This window comes from Hippopotamus amphibius, chromosome 1 (assembly GCF_030028045.1).
Source record: "Hippopotamus amphibius kiboko isolate mHipAmp2 chromosome 1, mHipAmp2.hap2, whole genome shotgun sequence".
NCBI classification, from domain to species: Eukaryota; Metazoa; Chordata; class Mammalia; order Artiodactyla; family Hippopotamidae; genus Hippopotamus; species Hippopotamus amphibius.
Genome location: NC_080186.1, coordinates 111,709,039 through 111,731,343, shown reverse-complemented (window position 1 = coordinate 111,731,343; position 22,305 = coordinate 111,709,039). Strand labels below are relative to the sequence as shown.

The window sequence follows — 22,305 nt, the reverse complement described above, 5'->3', positions numbered from 1 at the left end:
ACCTTGGTTTCGGTATACCACACTGTCCTGGTGCCTATTATTTTTCTCACCATTCCTTCTCTGTCTCCTTCCTGGTCTCTCTCCCCATTCTTCCCTCTACTGTTTTCTTCTTGGCATATTGCCCTCTTCACTCTACATACTGTTCCTGGGTGATCTCATATTCTTTGGTGGTTTCAACTCTTACGTGTATCTCAGCCCTGCCTTCGTAATCTGTCTTTTATGTCAACTTGGATAGCCCTCAACCACTTAGCATACCTAAAAGTGAACCCATCATCTTCCTGTCTCCCATGCACATTCCCAAACCTTTTTTTCCCTCCAGTAGTCTTTATATAAAGTGGGTGACCTCACTCTTCATCCTATATTCCAAACTAGTCATCCCTGATTCCTCCCTGCTGATTTTACCTTCAAAGTACTCAAATTTGTTGCCTCCTCTCCAACCACCGATGTCTTAATTCAGGACTTTATCATCTCTCATCTGGACTACTGCAAAAACCTATCATGTTTCTTTCTCTACAGTGTTGTTTCCCTCAAATAGCCACCATAGTGCTCTGTATAAAGTAAACCCGGCCAGGTCTTTTCCATACTTAAATAACTCCTCTCATCACCTATAGCTTATGATCCAAGCTCTTTACAGTGGCCTTCAGGGCTTTCAGTCATTGGTCCTCTGTTCCTCCTCTCTTAGCCTTATTTTTAACCACTTCTTTCTTTGAATTTTATCTTCCAGTAGCACCAAACTGTGTGTAGTTACCAGTACATACCATACTATTGGGTTGGCCCAAAAGTTTGTTCGGGTTTTTCCATAAGATGTTCCTAGCCAATATAAGAAGAAAAGAGGAGTTGTGTTAGAGTGTGTGTATGTAGAGAAGGTTCTATTTACCAGTGAAAAACAAATGAGCTTTACAACACTGAACAGAGCTGTCATGTGGCTACTGTCTCTGATGCCAGCTTGAACCAAAACTGACAAAGGGGATCCTGCAATCTCTTGGCTTTACATTGAGATGGAAACCACTTTATGTGGATTAGGCAAGATGGTGGAGAATCTGAGAAAGGTCTGTGAAGGAAAACATAAAAAGTATCACTTTCTACTACTTTCCTTTTTTAGAAAAATCTTAAAAAACTTCTTTTCCTTGAAGTTGTTTTTTGTTTTTGTAAATACTTGCAAGCAGGGATCATCTGTAAGAAGTAAGTTTCACTGACTCCTTTTTATTTTCTAGTTTCTCTGGCTCAAAAATGATTATCATAAGATAACAGGAAAAATATATACTTTAATTTTTGTCTAACTTAAAACATGTTCTAAAACAAGGATAATTTCAAAAACTGAAGAGCATTTCAACATCTAGTCCCAGTGTTGAGGACTTTAATAAGTAGATCTAATATAGGTGGATGTCATCTTTAATCTCTGAAATAAGCTATTTAGTTAAGCGACCTTTTATCATAAAATAGTCTAAGGCATTTCTCAAAGATTATGTATACTGACCTATCTTCTTTCTCCTCCAGATATTTTTCTTTGGATTTGGGTGGCTTTTTTTCATGCGACAGCTGTTTAAGGACTATGAGGTGAGAAGAGATCATTTTGATTATGCTAATATTATATGAATTTAGATTGTTTTAAATGAGAAAAGAAAAATCATGTTCGAGAAAGACAAATACCATATGATATCACTTACATGTGGACTCTAAAAAAAATGATACAAGTGAACTTATTTACAAAACCGAAGTAGACTCACAGACATAGAAAACAAACTCACGTTTACCAAAGGGGAAAGGGGGGTGGAATAAATTGGGAATTTGGGTTTAATAGATACACACTACTATATATAAAACAGATAAATAACAAGGATCTACTGTATAGCACAAGGAACTATAGTCAATATCTCGTAATAACCTATAATGGAAAAGAATCTGAAAATGTGTGTGTATATATATGTATCTGAATCACTTAGCTGTACACCTGAAGCATTGTAAATCAGCTGTACTTCAATTTGAAAAAACCAATTATGCTTGAACTTTCACGACCTGTAATGGTCAAAAAAAATTAAAAAAAGAAAGAAAAATCATGTTCACTCCCAAGGTGGGAATTTTTGCCACTATATAATTCTTAAATTGGAGAATATAATTAAGCTTAGTTGGTTTTTTTTAAGGCAAGTCATGTATATCATATCAGTATATCAGTATATACACCAATAGCAGATAGTTATTTTTTGGGAGAGAATTTAACTTATAATGGCTCGTAAATGTGCTCATTCATTTGGGTATTTGGCCTTCAATATTAATTACCAATCTTATATCCTAAGTTAATACCAAAATTCTAAGGCTGGTCCAATTCGTACCTTAAGCCTTGAATTCAGAAACACAACAGCCTACACTGGACATTTCCTAATTACTCTTCCTCATTTAGTAATAAGCTCAATGTTATGGACTATTTGGAGTCATTTCTAATATGTTCTCCATTAAACTTCCCCAGGGAGTTTGAGTTATTGTCTGAAGGAGCCCAGAATTCTAAAGATTCTGTTCTGCTCAATACTTTAAGGCCTCCTAGGGGATATTCAAAAACTGGCCCAAGGTCTGCAGAGTGTTGAAGAAACCTTTTTAGCACTAACCTGTATATATAAATCTGTCATTTTCTTGTCAGTGTGCATCAGGAATTCTAAATGCTAGTTCTGTCCCTGTCACTTCATCTTCCTGTGCTTTAAATTTTTCATCCACAAGACGAACATGGTATAGAAGTACTACCTACTTTCATCTATCTATTTCTTTAGTTCCAGACAAGTAACTGTCCTGGCCGAGTTTCTGATAACTTGAGAATTTCTTCAAAATAAGTTTTCTGACTTGTAACCAGATTATCAACTCAGTATTTCACACAAGGAAATGACTTTTCATCTCTATTTGACTTTTAACAGGTGCGTCAGTATGTGGTACAGGTGATCTTCTCTGTGACTTTTGCATTTTCTTGCACCATGTTTGAGCTCATCATCTTTGAAATCTTAGGAGTATTGAATAGCAGGTGAGTAAGAATACTAATTAGCTCTCCTTTAGACTTATGTTACTTTCTTTATGGTGGAAGATTTGCTAGGATCCCATAGCTGAAAAAATCCACCATGTGGTTAGTTTAGTCTCAGTAACTGTAATAATCATAGCAAATACATGTCCTAGGCACCTAGTAACTGGCTTGACAAAGACTGTGAAATACCAGGAAAGCAAATCTGAGCATTAGTTCTGAAGTACTAATTGAGACTGAGGGTATGAGAGCCTAGGTCCCAGGCTTCACTCTGAGAAGTTTTATTTTTCTCAGGGTGCTCTCTGATTGAATCCCAGTAAGGACCCTTAACATTTTCCTGCTGATTGAGAAATCTCTACCTGAAAACATCCTAATTCCTCAGAGCTGGTTAAGGGCTTCCATGAAGACTGAACTCCAGTTCTTACTAATCGAGCTAATTTTGTTGATTTCATAGGTGTATTCAAGTTGCACTTACATTTTCTTTAAAGCATTTTTAAAAAGCGACTCCTGTCTTCCTCCAAATAACAGACCTATTAGTTTATTGAACAGTCTACTCAAAATATTTCTTGCTTGTTAAACTGAAAGCTTGAGTTTTGGGGGGGTGGGGGGCCAATGTTTGTGTGTAGAGTACATCAGCTATTCTATGTAGAGTTTTGTTGTACTTTTTATCACTACATGGGAAAGTCTTTTAAAAATAAAGTGTCATTGGCTCTATAGTCAGGCGTCAATGCTGAGCTAAGCTGTGTAACTCATTATAGACCCCTGCCATTTGAAACTTACGGAGAGATTATATTCTCAAATTCCTTTTTTGAGAATCAGAGTTGATATCTATGGTCTCTTGATAGATAAATTGAGAACTTGTAGTATGGTAAAAACAGAAATATGTTCTGACTCTGCTGCTTTTAAACTTGTTCTTTAATAATCCAGACCTTTCTTGGATGAGCTAGATACAGATCCTATGACTGTCAAGACTAGGCAAGTGTTATTTTACATGCTAGTTATTAAATTTTAGTTAAGAGCCCAGAAATAAACCAAAGCATATACATATATTCTTGACAAGGGAGCCAAGAATACTCATTGGTGAAAAGATAGTCTCTTCAATAAATGATGGCAGGAAAATTGGATATTCACATGTAACAGAATGAAACCTGATCCCTATCTTACATTACTCACAAAAATTAGAGAAATTTTTAGTTTTCTTTAAATGGATTAAAGACCATTTAAGACCTGGAACCGTGAAACTCCTAGAAGAAAATATAGCCAAACAAACTCCATGACATGGGTCTTGGTAATGATTTTTTTTTGGAAATCACACTTAAAAAACAACAACATCAAAAAACAAACAGGTAGGACTATATCAGACTGAAAAAGAACCATCAACATGGTGAAAAGACAACCTATGGAATGGGAAAAAACATTTGCAAATCATGTGTCTGATATGGAGTTAATATCCAAAGCATGTAAAGGATTCATGTAACTCAATAGCAAAAAAAAACAAATAATTCAGTTTAAAAGTGGGCCAAAGACCTGAATAGACTAGGCCAACATGAAAAAATGCTCAATATTGCTAGTCATTAGGGAGATCAAATTAAAACCACAATGAAAAAAGTAAAACCATACCTCACATCTGTTAGGGTGGCTATCATCAGAAAGACAAAAGATAACAAATAGTGGTATGGATATGGAGAAAAGGGAACCCTTGTGCACTGCTGCGGTGATTTTAAATTGATACAGCCGCTGTGGAGAACAGTGTGGAGGCTCCTCAAAAAATTAAAAATAGAACTACTGTATGATCCAGCAATTCCATTTCTGGAAATATATCCAAAGGAAATGAAAACTAACTCAAAAGGATATCTGTACCCAGTGTTTATAGCAGCAGTATTTACAATAGCCAAGATATGGAAACAACCTAAGTGTCCATCAAAGGATGAATGGATAAAATAGGGAATATATATACAATGGAATATTATTCAATCATAAAAAATGAAGAAATCCTACCATTTGTGACAACATGGATAGACCTTGAAGGCACTATGCTAAGTGAAATGTCAGACAGAGAACGACAAATACTGTATGATTTCACTTATATGTGGAACCTAAAAACAGAAGCAAAAATAAGGACACCAACTCTTAGAAAGAGATCAGATTGGTAGTTGCTAGAGGTGGGGGGCTGGAGGAAGGGGAATTGGAGGATGGTGGTCAAAAGGTACAAATTTTCAGTTATAAGTTAAATAAGTTCTAGAACACTTTATGATGTATAGGAAAGTTGTTAAGAGAGTAAATCCTAAGAGTTCTCATCACAAGGAGATTTTTTTTATTGTATCTATATGAGAGAATGATGTTAAGTAAACCTTTTGTAATCATTTCACAATATATGTAAATCAACACCTTAAGCTTATACAGTGGTCTATGTCAGTTATTTCTGAATAAAACTAGAAAAAAAATGTTATTATCACAACCTGGAAGTTTTACTGCTACATAAGCAGAGGTCAGCAACCTTTCCTGTAAAGAGCCAGATAATAAGTATTTTAGGCTTTGTGGGCCACACCGTTTCTATTACAGCTACTCAGCCCTGCTGTTGTAGAGCCAAAACAGCCATAGGCAATATGAAATCAAACTGGTGGGATTGTGTTCCAGTAAAACTTCATTTATAAAAACAGGTGACTGGCTGGCCGTAAGTAGTGATCTAAGTAGTACAGAAAGGACTATGACTCAAATATTCTAAAGCCAAAATTATTGTTTTTGGTAGCTGATGTCCCCCAACTTTTGACTCATTCATAATTAATAATCCCATATAGTAAGACACATCACTCAATTACTTGGCTTTATATTCCTCAAATAGCTTATCTTAAAGAGTATGGAAGTAGCATTGCTAAAATCTGGTTCTTTTTTAGGTGCTTTTTGGGGGATTGGGTAGGCTGAGACGTGTCTTTAGTTATGCCTATTTTTTTCATACAAACACTTGGTCCTACTGTGTAACAGAATTATGGACCGTGATCATATATTATTACCTGTGCACTGACTATTCAGAATAGTTTTCAAAGGAAAATCTTGGAACTAACCAAGAGTATTCTTTCAGTTTCATCTCTAAACGGAAGTGGTATAGCCTCCTATTCAAATATGTAATTTCGTTGGTATCCTTAATTTTCTCAAGAGAATGTCACTTTACCCTCAGCTCAAATGACAGTTAAAATATATGGTTTGCTTTTAATTGCCAGGATGGATTACACTTGTCATTTCAAACCCACTGCCTCCCAATATCTTTCAGAGACAGCTGAAATACTAAGTACGATTGCCTAGAGGATGTGCATATTGTTTGTTTCTCTAGATGCTCAAAAGTGAGTAATCAAGATGAGCAAAAGCTGTCAGTTTATCTAAACTAAATGGTATTGGCTCTCTGTAGGGTAGCCTTCACTGAACAGCTCTTTGTTTATGATTCCTGCCATCTGCACTAAGGAGTGAACAGTAAGAAATAGCCCTCTGAAACTCATTGATGTTTCTCTTGAAAGGATGTTGTGAAGAACATTGTTAATTGCCCTCATATTTTCTTCTTTATGAAATCTTTGGAGAAATTTCAATATGATCATAGTAATAATTCAGTAATAATAAATCAGCAATAATTATACTGTATGTGATTTGTTTTTCTTACGTACACTATGATTTATCTAACTGATCAATTTTTCTATTTTACATTGACCATTAGGAAACATAAAGCTAAATTTATGATCCACCTCGTAGCAAGTTTCTAGAACTCTATGGTGTGCGTTTTCATAATAACCATCAGGCCTGGCCTGATATTCTACCTATATTTGCCATTGTTTTTCCTTCCTTTCATATTTCCTTATAGTTTATTTCATCATCCTGTATTTTATAGATATTCATAAAACACTTAATCACTTAACCTTTTTGAAACAAGGCCCAGTGTTAAGTAAATTTAAAATCAAAAATACAAAGGACACCATCTAGAAAGTAAACAGATATCCCACAAATTTTTGTAAATCATGTATCAGTTATGGGACTTCTATCTATAGAATATATAAAGAACTCTTACAACTCAATAATAAAAAGACAACACAATTTAAAAAATGGACAAAGAAGGGACTTCCCTGGTGGCACAATGGTTAAGAATCCACCTGCCAATGCAGGGGACATGGGTTCGAGCCCTGGTCCAGGAAGATCCCACATGCCACAGAGCAACTAAGTCTGTGCGCCACAGCTACTGAGCCTGAGCTCTAGAGCCCTGAGCCACAACTACTGAGCCTATGTGTCACAACTGCTGAGCCTGTGTGCCTGGAGCCCATGCTCCACAACAAGAAGCCACCTCAATGAGAAGCCTGTGCACCGCAACAAAGAGTAGCCCCGGCTCACCACAGCTAGAGAAAGCCCATGTGCAGCAACAAAGACCCAACGCAGCCAAAAATAAGTAATAAATTTATTTAAAAAAAAAATTGACAAAGGATTTGAATAGGCATTTCTCCAGATAAGATATGCAAATGGACAGTAAGCACATGAAAATATGCTCACCATCTTTAGCCATCATCGAAATGCAAATCAAAACCACAATAGTGATACTGCTTGACACCCACTAGGATGGCTATAATCAAAAAGACAATAACAAGCACTGGCAAGGCTGTGGAGATTTTGAAACCCTCATACACTGTGGGTAAAAGCTAGATGGTACAGCCACTTTGAAAAATAATGGCAGTCTTCAAGAAATTAAATATAGAGTTATGATATGACCCAATAATTCCACTCCCTGGTAGATACCTAAAGAGAAATTAAAACATGTCTACACAAAAAACTTCTACACGAATATTTATAGCATTGCTTTTTTTTTTAAGATTTATTTTATTATTTATATGTTTGTTTATTTTTGGCTGTGTTGGGTCTTCGTTGCTGCGCATGGGCTTTCTCTAGTTGTGGCGAGCGGGGGCTACTCTGTGGCGGTGCGAGGGTTTCTCATTATGGTGGCTTCTCTTGTTGCAGAGCACAGGCTCTAGGCATGCAGGCTTCAGTAGTTGTGGCACATGGGCTCAATAGTTGTGGCTCGCAGGCTCAGTAGTAGTGGCACATGGGCTTAGTTGCTCTGAAGCATGTGGGATCTTCCCGGTCCCAGGGTCGAACCCATGTCCCCTGCATAGGCAGGCAGATTCTTAAGCACTGCACTACCAGGGAAGCCCTAGCATTGCTTTTCATGATAGCTAAAAAGTGGAACAACCCAAATGTCCACCAGCTAATGAATGAATAAACAAAATGTGGTCTGTCCATACAGTGGTATGAATATTATTCAGCCATAAAAAGAAATGAAGTATTGATAGATACTACACATGGATGAACCTTGAAAACGTTATACTAAGTTAAAGAAGTCAGTCACAAAAGATCATATATTACATGATTCCATGTACATGCAAGTCCATAGAGATAGAGAGCATATTGGTGGTTTCCTAGGGCTAGGGAGGTTGAAAGGAAAGGGGAGTGATTGCTAATGGGTACTGGGTTTCATCGTGGAGTGATGAAAATGTTCTAAAATTGATTGTAGTGATGGTTGCACAACAATGTGAGTACACCAAAAACCATTAGATTGTACACCCTAAATATGTGAATTATGTCTCAATAAGTTGTTATAAAAAGTCCTAAAAATATTTTAATCAATAAATAAAATATATTTTATAAGCAAATAAAAGTAGTCATGCAAATCAGATGTTTAGTTATATTGAGGGTACAGAAGAAGTATTTATGTCTTTGTAACACATGCTATTATTAACATTTATTTTCTTTTAACTCCTACATTGAAATAGGACTCCCAGTGGTAAGTGAAACAATAGTCATTCTACCAGTGATAATATATGTTGATACATGTTATTATAGATTGCCCATGAATACAACTAGAGCATTAACATTCTCAATTTAATAAGTGAAATTTTTAGGAGGTTAAGATGGCCATATATACCTTTCAGAACTTTATATTTTTTAATCTCTATAAATGAGCAGATGCTAACAGCCTAGTTGACTAATTAGTTGGGATATATACAATATTGAGTTCAGAGAGCAAGAGATCCTTTGGAAGACTAAAAGAGTGAAAGCAGCTGCCCTTTTCCCCGCCTAGTGATATTCTTTGACATTTGTTTCAGCTCCCGTTATTTTCACTGGAAAATCAACCTGTGTGTAATTCTGTTGATCCTGGTTTTCATGGTGCCTTTCTACATTGGCTATTTTATTGTGAGCAACATCCGACTATGTGAGTATTTTACCCTCGTGTCGGCACATAGATTAAGATGAGTATTCATAGCGATTGAGGCTGTAGAGAGCTTCATTTCTATATTACTTTCAGTAGGTGCTATCGTTTGGAGGTACCTCACACGCAGCATCTTTAAAAGACAGGCACAAAATAAATATCGAATGAATGATTAGGTTATTTGTCCTGCCACAGCTTTCTTTCTGTTTCTGCTATAATTTCTTTTCCTTTCATTTTTCCATTGCAGAGTACTACTTGTATTTTTTGATTTGTACTGGGAATTGTTTTTAGTACTTTATCAGAAAATGACCTCCCCCACCCCCCAACTGTCATTTTAAAAGACTTCTTGCATTCTTAAAAAAAAAGTCTCCCCTAATTCAACCCATATCTTAATTTCGTCCAGATTTCTCTTATGATGGGAAGAGATTTAGAAAACGATTTCTAAAAATTGTATTGTTCCATCATTCATTTGCCAAGTGAACAAACCAGCCAAATATTAATTAGCATAATCCCATAAATTTATGTGGAGAAAGCTCTTTAACATGTGTCTATTTCACTTTGTCTCCTCTTTCTTAGTGCATAAACAGCGACTGCTTTTTTCCTGTCTCTTATGGTTGACCTTTATGTATTTCTTCTGGAAACTAGGAGATCCATTTCCCATTCTCAGCCCAAAACATGGTGAGTGTATCAATATATGTGGTGGGGAGGGGAAAAGAGTTGGTTATAATTTTCTAATTTGAAAAAAAATCAATTTTTTAAAACTATTGATTATAGGAAACATAGCAAATTGTTTCTCTAAAAAAATGTCTGGCTTTGAACTGAATTTTTCTTTCATCCTAGGAGGTATCAAATGCTGGCTTGGGAACCGACTTCTGTCATTTTAGAGCAGGAATTTTGACTTTAGGTTAGTGAATGAACTTTAAGGGAGTAATGCGTTGAGAAAGGTGCCCTTAAATTTAACCTCCTAATATTGTATGCAGAATTATGGGAATGTATTTGTATGTGTATTTGGAAATGAGGTATCCATCCGCATTTATGAAATTCCCAAAGGGGTCTGTGACCCAGAAGGTAAATGGCCAGTGCTCAAGTGATAATAAAAATCGTCTTTAGGGAGTGTATGTATTTTCGCAAAGAGCAATGACATAAAACACAATTAGTAGGTGAAAAGCTTTTTAGGAGTCAGTGTCTTTCCTCACACAAAAAAGTTCATTTTAAATACAAGAACATGTCGTGGACAGCCCTAATTTCTGTGCTAAAAACAATGAACAAAAATCCCTCAGCTAACAAGTTCTTCTAGAAGTACTCCAGAAATAAATACTACTCCAGAATATATATAAAATAGTGCCTACCTATATAATAAATATACTGGAGCTTTTTAAAAAATAAATACACATCTTTTCATTTCACTATCCTGCTGTATCTATCAAGGTTCTTGTAGCAGAAAACAGATTCTACTCTAACTAGTTTAAAGCAGAAAGGGATTTATTACAGTGTATTAGGGATTTTTTTTTTTAGAGTTTCTCATAAAGCAGGATGTCAAAGTTGAATGCTACATAGTAAAGAGAAGCACCCAACCGTACCACAGCACTAAATTAGTGGGGCATGGAAGTTGTCACCTGCCACTCAGGACCAATGATCAGGGACCAGACATTAGAAACTGCTCCAGCTGCTCCAGCTGCTGCAGCTCCCAAGTGCTGTCACCACTCCCACATATTCAGTTCTGTATTTGAGGTCTCACATGGGCAAGTGAATATGATGCAACCTAGGTAACATTCAGAACCTAGGAAATCTGGGAAAGAGCTTTTGGCTTTCCACATTCTATAGTACAAGACATGCTAGAAAGGCATTGGAATGACTGTTGAATGAACCAGAGTCTTGAATTTGCCATACCTCCCATGTGTCCTTCCATGTCTACTCATTGCCTAGAGCAGGGATCTGCGGGAGAGAGATTATAAGACTCCTGCAGAAGTGTCAGAGGAGATGTGCAGTTTTTAAAAGCATATGCAATATGATAAATAACTGTATATTTTAAAAACAAAAATAGCTATTTTGAAATTCCACATAACGTTAAACAAGTCTCCAAAAGTTAAGAAATATCAGCATACCAAAAACATTCAGACTCTTATCATGTCATACAAGACTTTCTCTTGCTCCCTTTCTCTATCTGTCCTCCAGCTCTGCCAAATTACTTGAAGTTTCTAGAGCTGTTCTATCAGCCTGGACAATCCTTCACCTCTTGCCTACCTGGAAAATACCTATTTATTCTTTCAGTATTCAACTTTTATGAGTTCCTCTAAGAAGACTTTCCTGGCCATCACTGGGAGATATTAATTGCTCCTGCCTCAATGTACTTATATTACCTTTAAAACTTATGATTACTTGTTTCCTTATCCGACTTCCTCATTAACCTGTGAGCTCCCTGAGGTCAGAAACTACATCTTATTTATCTTTGTATCCTAGTACCTAGCATTGAACCTAGCACGTAATAAGTGTTTAATGCATATTTATTGAGTTAGTGAATGAAAAAAAGTTTGCTTCTCCAAGGTGGTAGATGAGCTCAAAAATGTAACACTCTGGGTAGGAATTTACGATTTGCTAATATGGTCAGCATGCCCATGTCATTGTACAGAAAGATTATTGTGCCTTGATAATATAACTCGTATAAACTATTTCAAATAAACCCTCAGAGAGACAGATTCGTTTGTAATACTAGAAACGACGGACAGTAGTTGTAAAAAGGACCCCAGGGCTTCCTATAGCGATAGTGCAAGCTCACGTGCCTTCCAAAGATGTGACTCTGATGCTTTTTCCCAGCTTCCTCCTTGTGAGCAGTCAGCTCACGTGACCAGTGCAGCCAAACCATGCCCGAGGGGAGGTGAAGACCGTCACATCTATTGTACCTTTATCCATCCCTGTTTTAAATTCTATAGGAATATCCTGAAGAATACACTGAGAGGAAGAGCTAGGAGATAGTTTCAGTATTAGTCTTTCCTTTGTGCTCCAGTAAATAAGCATTTTGGTTTTATTTCTGAATGTTCAAGTATCTAACTAATGTGACCCTGTAAGAGAAATAAGTAAGAAGAAAAGTTTAGGCAATGTCTGAGAAGCAGCCAGGCTTACGCTGCCTTTTTAGAGCTTTCCCTGGATTGTCCCAACAACCAGTATGGTTTGTTGCTATGGAGACACACAGGAAACTATAAGACCCAATCCTTACCTATATGAAAAAATGTCTGTAAAAGTACTCCTTGTGCAGTGCCAGAACCTAAGAAAGTTGGAAGAGATTCCATAGTGGGAGAGTAAGAGAGACTAAGAAATCATATGAAGCTGGAAGGAATCTGTGTGAGCAAATAGCAACAGGGAGATGGTCTTCTGCAAGTTACTTAATCCATCTGACTTTCCATTTATGAGCTGGAAAACAAGAATTATAATGATTAACCTTTACTTCATAGAAATGCTGAGATTCAGTAGATAGTATCTAAAGGTACTTTAAACCAGAAAAAGATACTTAATAAAGGAACACCACCTTAAAGAGAATAAAAAGAGAGAGGACATTTTTCCAGTTTTTTATATTTAACAACCTGTTTAATCTCTTGGATTTTTTTTTTTTTTTGATGTTACTGGGCGATAATTATGTACCCACAGTCAACAAACATTTGTTGAACACCTTCCATGTGCCAGGCAGTAAGTAAAGATCATTAAGACATGATTCCGTCCTATAAGGAGGATGCAAATTCAAGAGATATGTGGAAAGTAGAATCAATAGAATTTAGATGAGGATTTATTCATTTAACATTCCGCAGATATTTGTTGAGCACCTAGTTTATATTTAGTGCTAGAGATACAACCATGAATAAAATAAACTTGGTCTTCTGCCCTCCGGAAACTTACATTCTGAAAGGAGGGACTAAACAGTAAAGAGGTAAATATAGAAACAGATAATTGCTAATTGTGATATTGTCATCACAGAGCAAACAGATTGCTATGATAGAGAATAATGCAGATAAGGATATCAGATTTCATGCAGGTTCTTAGCATCATGCTTTCCGAGAAAGTGGTATTCAGACTGAGATTGAAAGGACAAGATCAAAGGTAGACCCAGCAGGAAGGCACAAGAGACATCATGTAAAGCCCTGAGGTAAAAAAGACTAGTGTATTCAAGAGTGAGTAAGAGACAGAATGGAGACTAGTATAGATTTTTTTATTTGGGTGACTAGATAGTCAATGATGTCATTTGCTTAGATAAGTAATACAGAAGAAGGAAGATAATTTTAGTTTAGGATATGCTGAATTTGAGTTGCCTGTGCACATCTAAGTGATATTCAGTAGCTAATTGGATACACAAGTCAGAAACTTAGGAGAAAGGGATGGATTTATCTGTCCTCTTGGAGATAATTCCAGGAAACTGAAAAATTACACATCATCAGATAAATGCCATTAGATGAAACTGGGGAAACAGTCAAGATCACCGAAGGAAAATGTATAGAAATGAAAGGGAATTCTGGCCCATGCAGAGCAAAAAAGACCAAGAAAAGGCAAGTAGAAAAGGAAAAGGGAAAACTAAGGGAAATGGTTGTATGAAAGCAAGAAAGGAAAATAATTTTAAATAGGAATGACTCAGGCATAAATGATCAAATAAAACAAAGCTTGGAAAGTATTGTTGAATTTTGCAGTCAGAAGGAAATTTGTGACCGTATTCTAATAATGGCTAAGAGTCCAAGCTCTAGGGCTAGACCGTTTGGGTTTGAATCCTGACTCTACCCCTTGTTAGCTACTCGGCCTTGACTAAGTTACTGAACCTCTCTGCGCCTCCACTGCCTCATCTGTAAAATGAGATATTCAGTAATATCCACCTCATAGGGTGGTTATGAGGAATAAATGAATTAATACAAATAGAATACTGAAGACAGTACCTGGTATAGAACAGGTGCTTGGTGAGCGTTACCTATCCTATTTCCATTACGATTATTAGTGAAAACGCTTTCATTCGGTATGGAAGAATGGGATGAAAGCTGACTTGCAGCCAGTTAAAGAATAAATGGAGGTGAAAGAAGCCCCTCCATTCAAGGGGTAAATAGAGGATTGGTAACTAAATGTAAACTCAAGGCCAAGGACAGACTTTTTCTTAGGAAAGAGACTTGAAACTGAAAGGAAAGAACCAGCAGAGGAAAGATTGAAGATAGGAGATTGAGAGAGAGAACAGGCACTGGAACAAGATTTTGGAGGAGGTGGAAGGGGAATCAGATCAAAAGCACAGGTAAAGTCTTAGCTTTGGACACCATCTTGTTCTGAGGGGGGCAGGTTGGAAGGATGATTGCAGATGTAAATATTTATAGTAGAGTGAAGTTAGTTTACGTCTGAAACTTCTTTCTTACATAATAAGCACATTAGCTAAAAAGAACAAAGATTGGAAAAATGGGTTAAAGAGTATCTGCTGAGGGGTAGAGGGAGAATTGGCTGACCAAGGGCGAGAAAAGGATTCCTTAGTAGTATGTGATTTCTGTTAAGACTGGAGACCATACACCTGTAATGGCATCAGTGTCAGTACGCATTCTAGCTCAGTCATAGGCACAGGGAAGGCAGAGTGGTAGACTGATCCAGGGCTGGGAGTTTGCAGGATCGGTGCTTCAGGAGGAGAGTAGGGAGACTGAGAGTCCTGGAGAGAGAAGTTAATGCAAACAAGCTAGGAGTCCAAGCTCAGCAAAGAAGGAAATAGAAGGTCGGGGGAAGCAAAAGCCTAGAAGCCAGAGGTCCCAAGAACTTCTAAAAAGGTGTAGTAGAAATATAGGCGCAAGAGAACTCAAATATTGGAAGTTCGGCTTCAAAGCTAGTAGAATTCCTGAATGGTAGCTCTGGCATTAGGCCATAGGAGTGGTTGGCTGGAGTGGATTCTATCCTAGAAGTAGGAAGTGAAAACAAATTTAAACTAGTTTTTTCCTGCGACACCAAACTTCCTGAGTTATTCTTAGCTTTGCTTTCTCTCATTTATCCCAAATACATCAACAATAGCATTTATTTTAACTACCAAGTTGATTTTCAGCATTCTTAAATAATAGGAAACAACTGATAATTAGAATGCAACTGAGTATCTAAAACTCACATACTTACATTTGAATTACTCATTCTATAAGTTCAGCCCATTTATTAGATGCATTATGTGCTTATTGGTGGCAAAAATGAATAAGACATAGGTAAAGAGCTTATGACATTAGGGGAAAATGTGTAGATTGAAGGTAACTAGTAAAAAAAAAAAATGTTATCTGCTATTTGTACTTTTCCAGCAGATTTGCTTTCCTAATTGTTTTGCCAAAGCTTTTACTAAAAGTACTACCTTACTTTATGTTAGAGTTCACACTACATTGAGTAAATAGTCAATGTGTTATTTATAATTATTGTTATTATTATTTTACTATTACCATTACCCAAGAATAGAGGTGATTCTGGAAGCATTTTGAATAAGAAGAAAGTCAATAGACATATTTATTAGAGGAAAATCTACATATTAATAATTAAAATTTATCTTATATAAGTTAGCTAAATGTAATGGTTGCTATTTTCAGTGATGTTTCCTTTTGCTGTGCAGATGAAAGCCATTTTATCTATATCACCTAGCATTAATGTGCTTTGATATTTTTAGGGATCTTGTCCATAGAACAACTGATCAGCCGGGTAGGTGTGATTGGGGTGACTCTCATGGCTCTTCTTTCTGGATTTGGTGCTGTCAACTGCCCATACACTTACATGTCCTACTTCCTCAGGTAATGAGAATTCTGTCTCTTTTCTCTTTTCCCATTATTTCTTGAATACATATGTCACATCATGCCACTATTATTAATACTTAAATACTAGATCTATGACACTATCTTTTTATTCTTCTCTGTCCTTATGGGCATTGATATAGGAATCTTTCTAAATAAGTCTTATCACTTATATTGTTTGCCCTTGTTATTTGTCCTACATTTATTTATTTTTAAAATGGCAATTTCAATCTGACCGTCTCCACCCCCTTTCATCCCCACTTTTTAAAGGCACATTTCTAGTGGACAGCAATGTGAGCTAATCTCAGCTTCAGCAAATTGCTTCCTCCGAAAAGTACAACAGTAGACAACAATGCCAAGTTAAAACTGTGCATACACGTATATCCTAAATATCACTGGATCAAAGCTAAGGAAGTCTATAAGAGAGCTAGTTACCTTCCACTTCCCTGAAGCCCTGGAAGTATTAGCTACTAAAAAATAACAACAAAAACATTTTTGCTTTTTATAGTTATTTTAATATTCCCCAGAGAAAATACAGTTCCTTGAATTACTGGGTAACAATTGAGGTTTATGTGTTTCTCCAGCTGCCTTGAATTATACCCAAGGATGGAACCCAAAACATTGCTAACGGCTTGTGCTTATTATAGGAATGTGACTGACACAGACATTCTAGCCCTGGAACGGCGACTACTCCAAACCATGGATATGATCATAAGCAAAAAGAAAAGGTAAGCTATCAGCACATTAAAAAACTTGTGTTGTTAGAATTTCTCAACAAGGAAATTTGACATGAATTGATGCTAACAGGGAATTTCATCTCATGCATTTTTAAGTTAGGGAACCATCAAAGACTTAGTGTCTAATCTTATGTGAAAGAAAATTTTCAAATTCAACCTTACTTCCTAACTTTAAATACATTCTCTTGAGATAAATTTTAGAATAACTTTTATATTTGAAGGTATTCTACATTGGATGTTTTAAAAGTCTGTTGTCCTGCATTTTTACAAACTTTTTCATGCCTTATTTCAACTTCCTTTTCTCCAACTACTTTAAAAAATCCTTCACGTCTTCCAGGTATTGTTGTTTTTATTATTTAAAAAGTACTTTTAAAATGTATGTTTTCAAAGTGGCATTTCTAGAAATCTGTGTCACAGTGGGCAAAAGCATAAGCTCCAGATTCAGACTATCTGAATCTGAATCTTTAAGCCAACAACTCACAGTGTGACTTTGAGCTAGCTACTTTATTTCTGTGTGTGTTGGTTTCCTTATCTGTAAAATGGAAATAATAATAATGAGTTGACTGACATGCAGCTCTTAGAACAGTGAACTATACATAGCCAAGGAAAACTATTTAACTTATTAATAATCTCAGCAGGACAATCATTTGGTTTTAATATTTTGCCTTTATTTATATAGTCATTCACTTAATAATTATAGAAAGACTAGTTTATGCTAGGCACTGTACTAAATGCTAAATAGTACGTAGAAACAGAATGACCCACAAGGTAGTCAGTTCCTACCTTCATGAAGCTTATTAGTCTACTGTTTTTATTAGAGTTATTATTACTTATATAAAAATGATGTCATAGAAGTTTTACATTGCATGAGTGTTTTTCCATTTTATGTTTCTTCTTTCAACACTTTCCTATAGTAAGATACATAATCAAGTTAAAGAAGACAATGTAAGAGAGAACAGTAGACATTAGAATGATAAAGAGATCCAGATTCCCATTTATCTCCATTTGTATACGTCTTCACTAGGAAACAATGAATATGAATGTAGATTTTTAGAATGTAACAAGAGCAACATTATTCAATATTAAAAGATACTTATATAGGAACATACTATATTGATTCCCAAGATCATTTTCCCTTTTACTGTATTTATTTTATTCTTATAGAGAGATGAATATAAAGTCATGACCCATGTCAAGTGTGGATGTGCACTTTCAAGCCATTTCATCACTAGTCATGCTTAGAAATTGGCTCTGATCTGTACATGTATGTACCCCCTATAGATCCTTGTTAAGTCAGGGTCTGGAATGGTCCTGCAGTAGGTCTTTAATTTGAGTGTCTCTCAGAAGAATCAGCTTCCCAACTTGACCTAATTATCACAGTTCTTTACCCAGTGGAGCTAACAGGGCAGATAGACAGCTAATATGACAACACTGTGACCCTTGAGGTTCATCCAGTGCCCTTGCTACTTACCAAAATATTGAACAACTGTTTTCACAAATACTCATAGTTGCAAAAGAGTAGTAACCAGAAAACCATTTTCCAATATAACAGCAAAGAGCCATAGTGAGATGACATACGAGAAAAATAGCATCTGTTATGTACAAAAAAGCTAGTGGTTGAAAATGGGGGCAGGAAAGAGGCACACTGCTTTCTCACTTGGAACACTGAATAGAAGATGAGGTTTGGGCTTCCCTAGTGGTGCGGTGGTGAAGAATCCGCCTGCCAATGCAGGAGACACGGGTTTGATCCCTGGATCCCTGGGCCGGGAAGATCCCACCTGCCACGGAGCAACTAAGCCCATGTGCCACAACTACTGAGCCTGTGCTCTAGAGCCTGCAAGCCACAACTATTGAGCCCGTGTGCCACACTTACTAGAGCCCATGCTCCACAACAAGAGAAGCCACCGCAATGAGAAACCCATGCACTGCAACAAAGAGTAGCCCTCACTCCCCACAACCAGAGAAAGCCTGTGCGCAGCAACAAAGACCCAACACAGCCAATAAAATAAATAAATTAATTTAAAAAAAGACCCACTGCAGCCATAAATAAATAAATAATAAAATAAATCTTTAAAAAAAAGAAGATGATGAGATTTATAGTATTTGGAAAACATTCATCAAAAACCTAGTTCAGATAGTATGAATATGCTAAGTTAGTAATCAAAGCCTTTTAGCTTTTTTCAGGTTAAGAGAATTAAGTAACCTGTTATTTGGTTTTATTTTTCTGTTGACTTAGGTTTTAAAGCTTTTGTTTTGGTGATCTATGATATAACTGAAATGTAGTCTCTTTTCACAAACAATATTAATTTTGAAATTGTGGTTTTGTAGAAGATAGAAAATACAGCTATGCAACTACACACCATGATATAGTGAAAAGAACTTTACAATAAGCTTGTTAAGTCATCGTGAGCAAATACTAAACTGTCTCAGTTTTCCCACTTGTAAAATGACAAGGCTAACTAAAGGGTCTCTAGGATCCCCTTCAACCCACAAATTCTGAATTCGTACTTTTTCACACAGCTTATGACATACAAAAACAAAAATACTAGAGTAGGTAGATTATGTAAAAGTTAATGCAAGCTATTACTATGAAGAAAAAACCTTCATCTCTACTCTTGAGTTAGGTGTTTTTAGGCTCTCTTTTGAAATTTTGTAGGGAAAGGAGAAAAATACATTCACTGGTGGAATTTCAGCACCAGCCACAGCTACTTTCAAACCATTGTAGACTTCCAGGAATCACATTGTGAAAAGTTCAAGCAATTCCTTCCACAGAAAATCATAAAAACATGAAAGATTATTAAAAAATATTCAAAGGCAATGGAAAATGAACAGAGATGGGTAGAAAAAGAGTATCAGGTGACTGCATGTTTGTGGTTTTCTTGCCTGGGGGTGCTCTTCAACCACTGCCCACTCAGGTATACAGATTGATAGAGTTCAAATCAGTAGAGTAACTAGAAAATTTAAAGGGAAAGTTTTGGAAGCAAGAGAGATGCAGAAGGACTGAGATCTACAATCTAAATATAAACTGCTCAAATCCCTGCATCATCACTAAACTATGCATGTGTGGAGGAAATACCAGAGAGCAGAGAAGTAGGCAGAAACTGGAAGGGGGTCTACCTTTGAAAGACAGCATTTCCTCTTAACAAAATCTGCAAGTTCGTTATGTCTTTGATTGAGTGCAATGTCTAAACTGTATGTAAGTTAGACACATAGCTTTGATGACAGAAAATGAAATACTTACTTGAGGAGTCAGAGATAGAACTCAGGACTAGTAAAGCAATTAGAAATTTAGGAGAGGTCCCTAGAAACGAAGGGACCACAGAGTGGGAAGCAAGCCCTAAAATCTGATTATAAAATCTGATTATAAAATCTGCCCAAATACTTTATTGACCAGTAACCTGCTCAGGCACAGAGGAAACCACCAGAGAGTCAGGCTAAAGAAAGAGCAGCTCAAAACTGAAAAACTGAGCAGAGACATTAGTTACTGTACACAGTAAGTATGACAGTTTCACAGTTTGAGTCCAGGTAAATTAACAGCTTACTAGAACAAAAAAATAGCAATCCTCAGAAAAATAAAACAGATTCCAAAGTTACTAAAACATAATATCTACAATGTCAAGTTTTCAATCAAGACATACAAAGAAACAGAGCCATGCAACTCATATTCAACATAAAAAGCAACTAATAGACACAACTTGAGATGAGCCCAGATAACAGATTTAATACACAGACTTGAAAACAGCTATTATAAATACATTCAAAGAAATGAAGGAAAGCATAATATTAATTAGTGAACAGAAAAGGAGTCTCAAAAGAGAAATAGAAACTATATTTTTAAAAAGAAACAAAAGGAAATTCAAAAGCTGAAAACTACAGTAACTCAAATGAAAATTTTACTAGGTAGGCTTAGCAGAGTTGAGATGGCAGAAGAAAGAATCAGTGAACTTGAAGGCAGATCAATAGAAATTATTCAGTCTGAAGAATAGAGAAATGAAAGATGGAAGAAAAATGAATAAAATCTCAGGATGAAACAATATCAAGCAGTCCAACATACTTGTAGTTGGAGTCCTAGAAGAAGGAGAAAGGGGCAAAAAAAGTACTTGAAGAAATAATGGCCAAAAGCTTCCCAAATTTGGTGGAAAACAATTTACAGATCTAAGAGGCTTAAGTAAGGGAACTACAAAACTACGTATAGTCAAATCGGAAAAAATCTTGAAAGCATCAAGAGGAAAATGATAAATATAGGGGAACAATGAAAAAAGTAATGATTGCTCAACAAGGTTGCAGGATACAAAATAAACATACAAAATTAATTGCATTTTTATATTACTAGAAATTAAAAATACAGTACCAATTACAGTCACTCAAAAAAATGAAATACTTAGGTGTAAATCTAACAAAACATGTACAGGACTTATATTCTGAAAACTATGAAATGCTGATGAAAGAAAGCAAAGGTCTAAATAGAGAAACATACCATGTTTAATAGACTACAAGCGTGAGTCAAAAATTATCCGCACTCTGATTATATTAAAACCTATAAATATTATGGCCAGAGTGCAGATAATTTTTGACTCAACCTCGTAGAAGACTCAACATAGTAAACTTGTTAATTCTCCCTGCATTGATATACACATTTAATGTAAATCATTTCAAAATTCCAGCAAGACTTTTTTGTAGATACACACATAATTATTCTAAAATTTATACAGAGACACAAAAGTACTAGAATAGATAAAAGAATTTTGAAAAACAATAAAATGAAAAGTATCAGTCTGTCTGGTTTCAAAACTTACTATACAGCTATAATCAAGAATTATATTGGCAGAGGTATAGACACATAGATCAGTGGAGCAGAATAGAGATTCAGACCAACAAAAATATGCCCAACTAATTGTTTACAAATTTGCAAAAGCAACTCAATGGAGGAAAGATAGCCTTTTCAACAAACAGTACTTGACATCCGTAGATTTTTTTTTTAATGAATCTCAGTCTGTCTCACACCTTATACAAAAATTAATTCAAAATATAAAATTTGGTAGAAAAATAGGAGAAATATTTGAGATTTAGGGCTACATAAGAGTTTTTAGACTTGACACCAAGAGCACAGTTTATAAACGGAAAAACTGATAAATTGGACTTCATCAAAAAGAAAAAAAATTCGCTCCATGAAAGACCCTGCTAAGAGGATGAAAAGACTAGTTACAGACTGGGAGAAAACATTTGCAAACCACGTATCTGAGAAAGAACTAACTTTCAGAACTTAGAGTTAAAAAAAAATCAAATAGTCTAGTTAGGAGTTGGGCAAAAGACCTGCACAGATATTTCACTGTACATGATATATAAATGGCAATTAAGCACGTGAAAAGGTTTTTAACATCATTAGCCATTAGAGAAATGCAATTAAAACCATGAGCTACTACTACACACCTATTAGAGTGACTAAAATAAAAATCAGTGACAACAACAAATGCTAGAAAGGATGCAGAGAAACAGGATCACTCACATATTGCTGGTTAGAATGTGAAATAGTAAGTAACCCTGGAACACAGTTTAGCAGTTTCTTAAAAAAATTAAACA

At 35.9% G+C, this 22,305-nt stretch overlaps 1 protein-coding gene across 2 annotated transcripts in view; it reads left to right on the top strand.

The window, feature by feature from the left end:
• GPR89A (G protein-coupled receptor 89A) overlaps window positions 1-22,305 on the top strand; it is a 42,203-nt gene that overhangs the window by 5,072 nt on the left and 14,826 nt on the right. For both annotated transcript variants that reach the window (XM_057721437.1, XM_057721445.1), the window contains exons 2-7: window positions 1,498-1,557; window positions 2,901-3,004; window positions 9,130-9,236; window positions 9,810-9,911; window positions 15,868-15,988; window positions 16,636-16,716. In XM_057721437.1, the coding sequence (XP_057577420.1) occupies window positions 1,498-1,557; window positions 2,901-3,004; window positions 9,130-9,236; window positions 9,810-9,911; window positions 15,868-15,988; window positions 16,636-16,716 (575 nt within the window). The remainder of the gene's footprint in view (window positions 1-1,497; window positions 1,558-2,900; window positions 3,005-9,129; window positions 9,237-9,809; window positions 9,912-15,867; window positions 15,989-16,635; window positions 16,717-22,305) is intronic.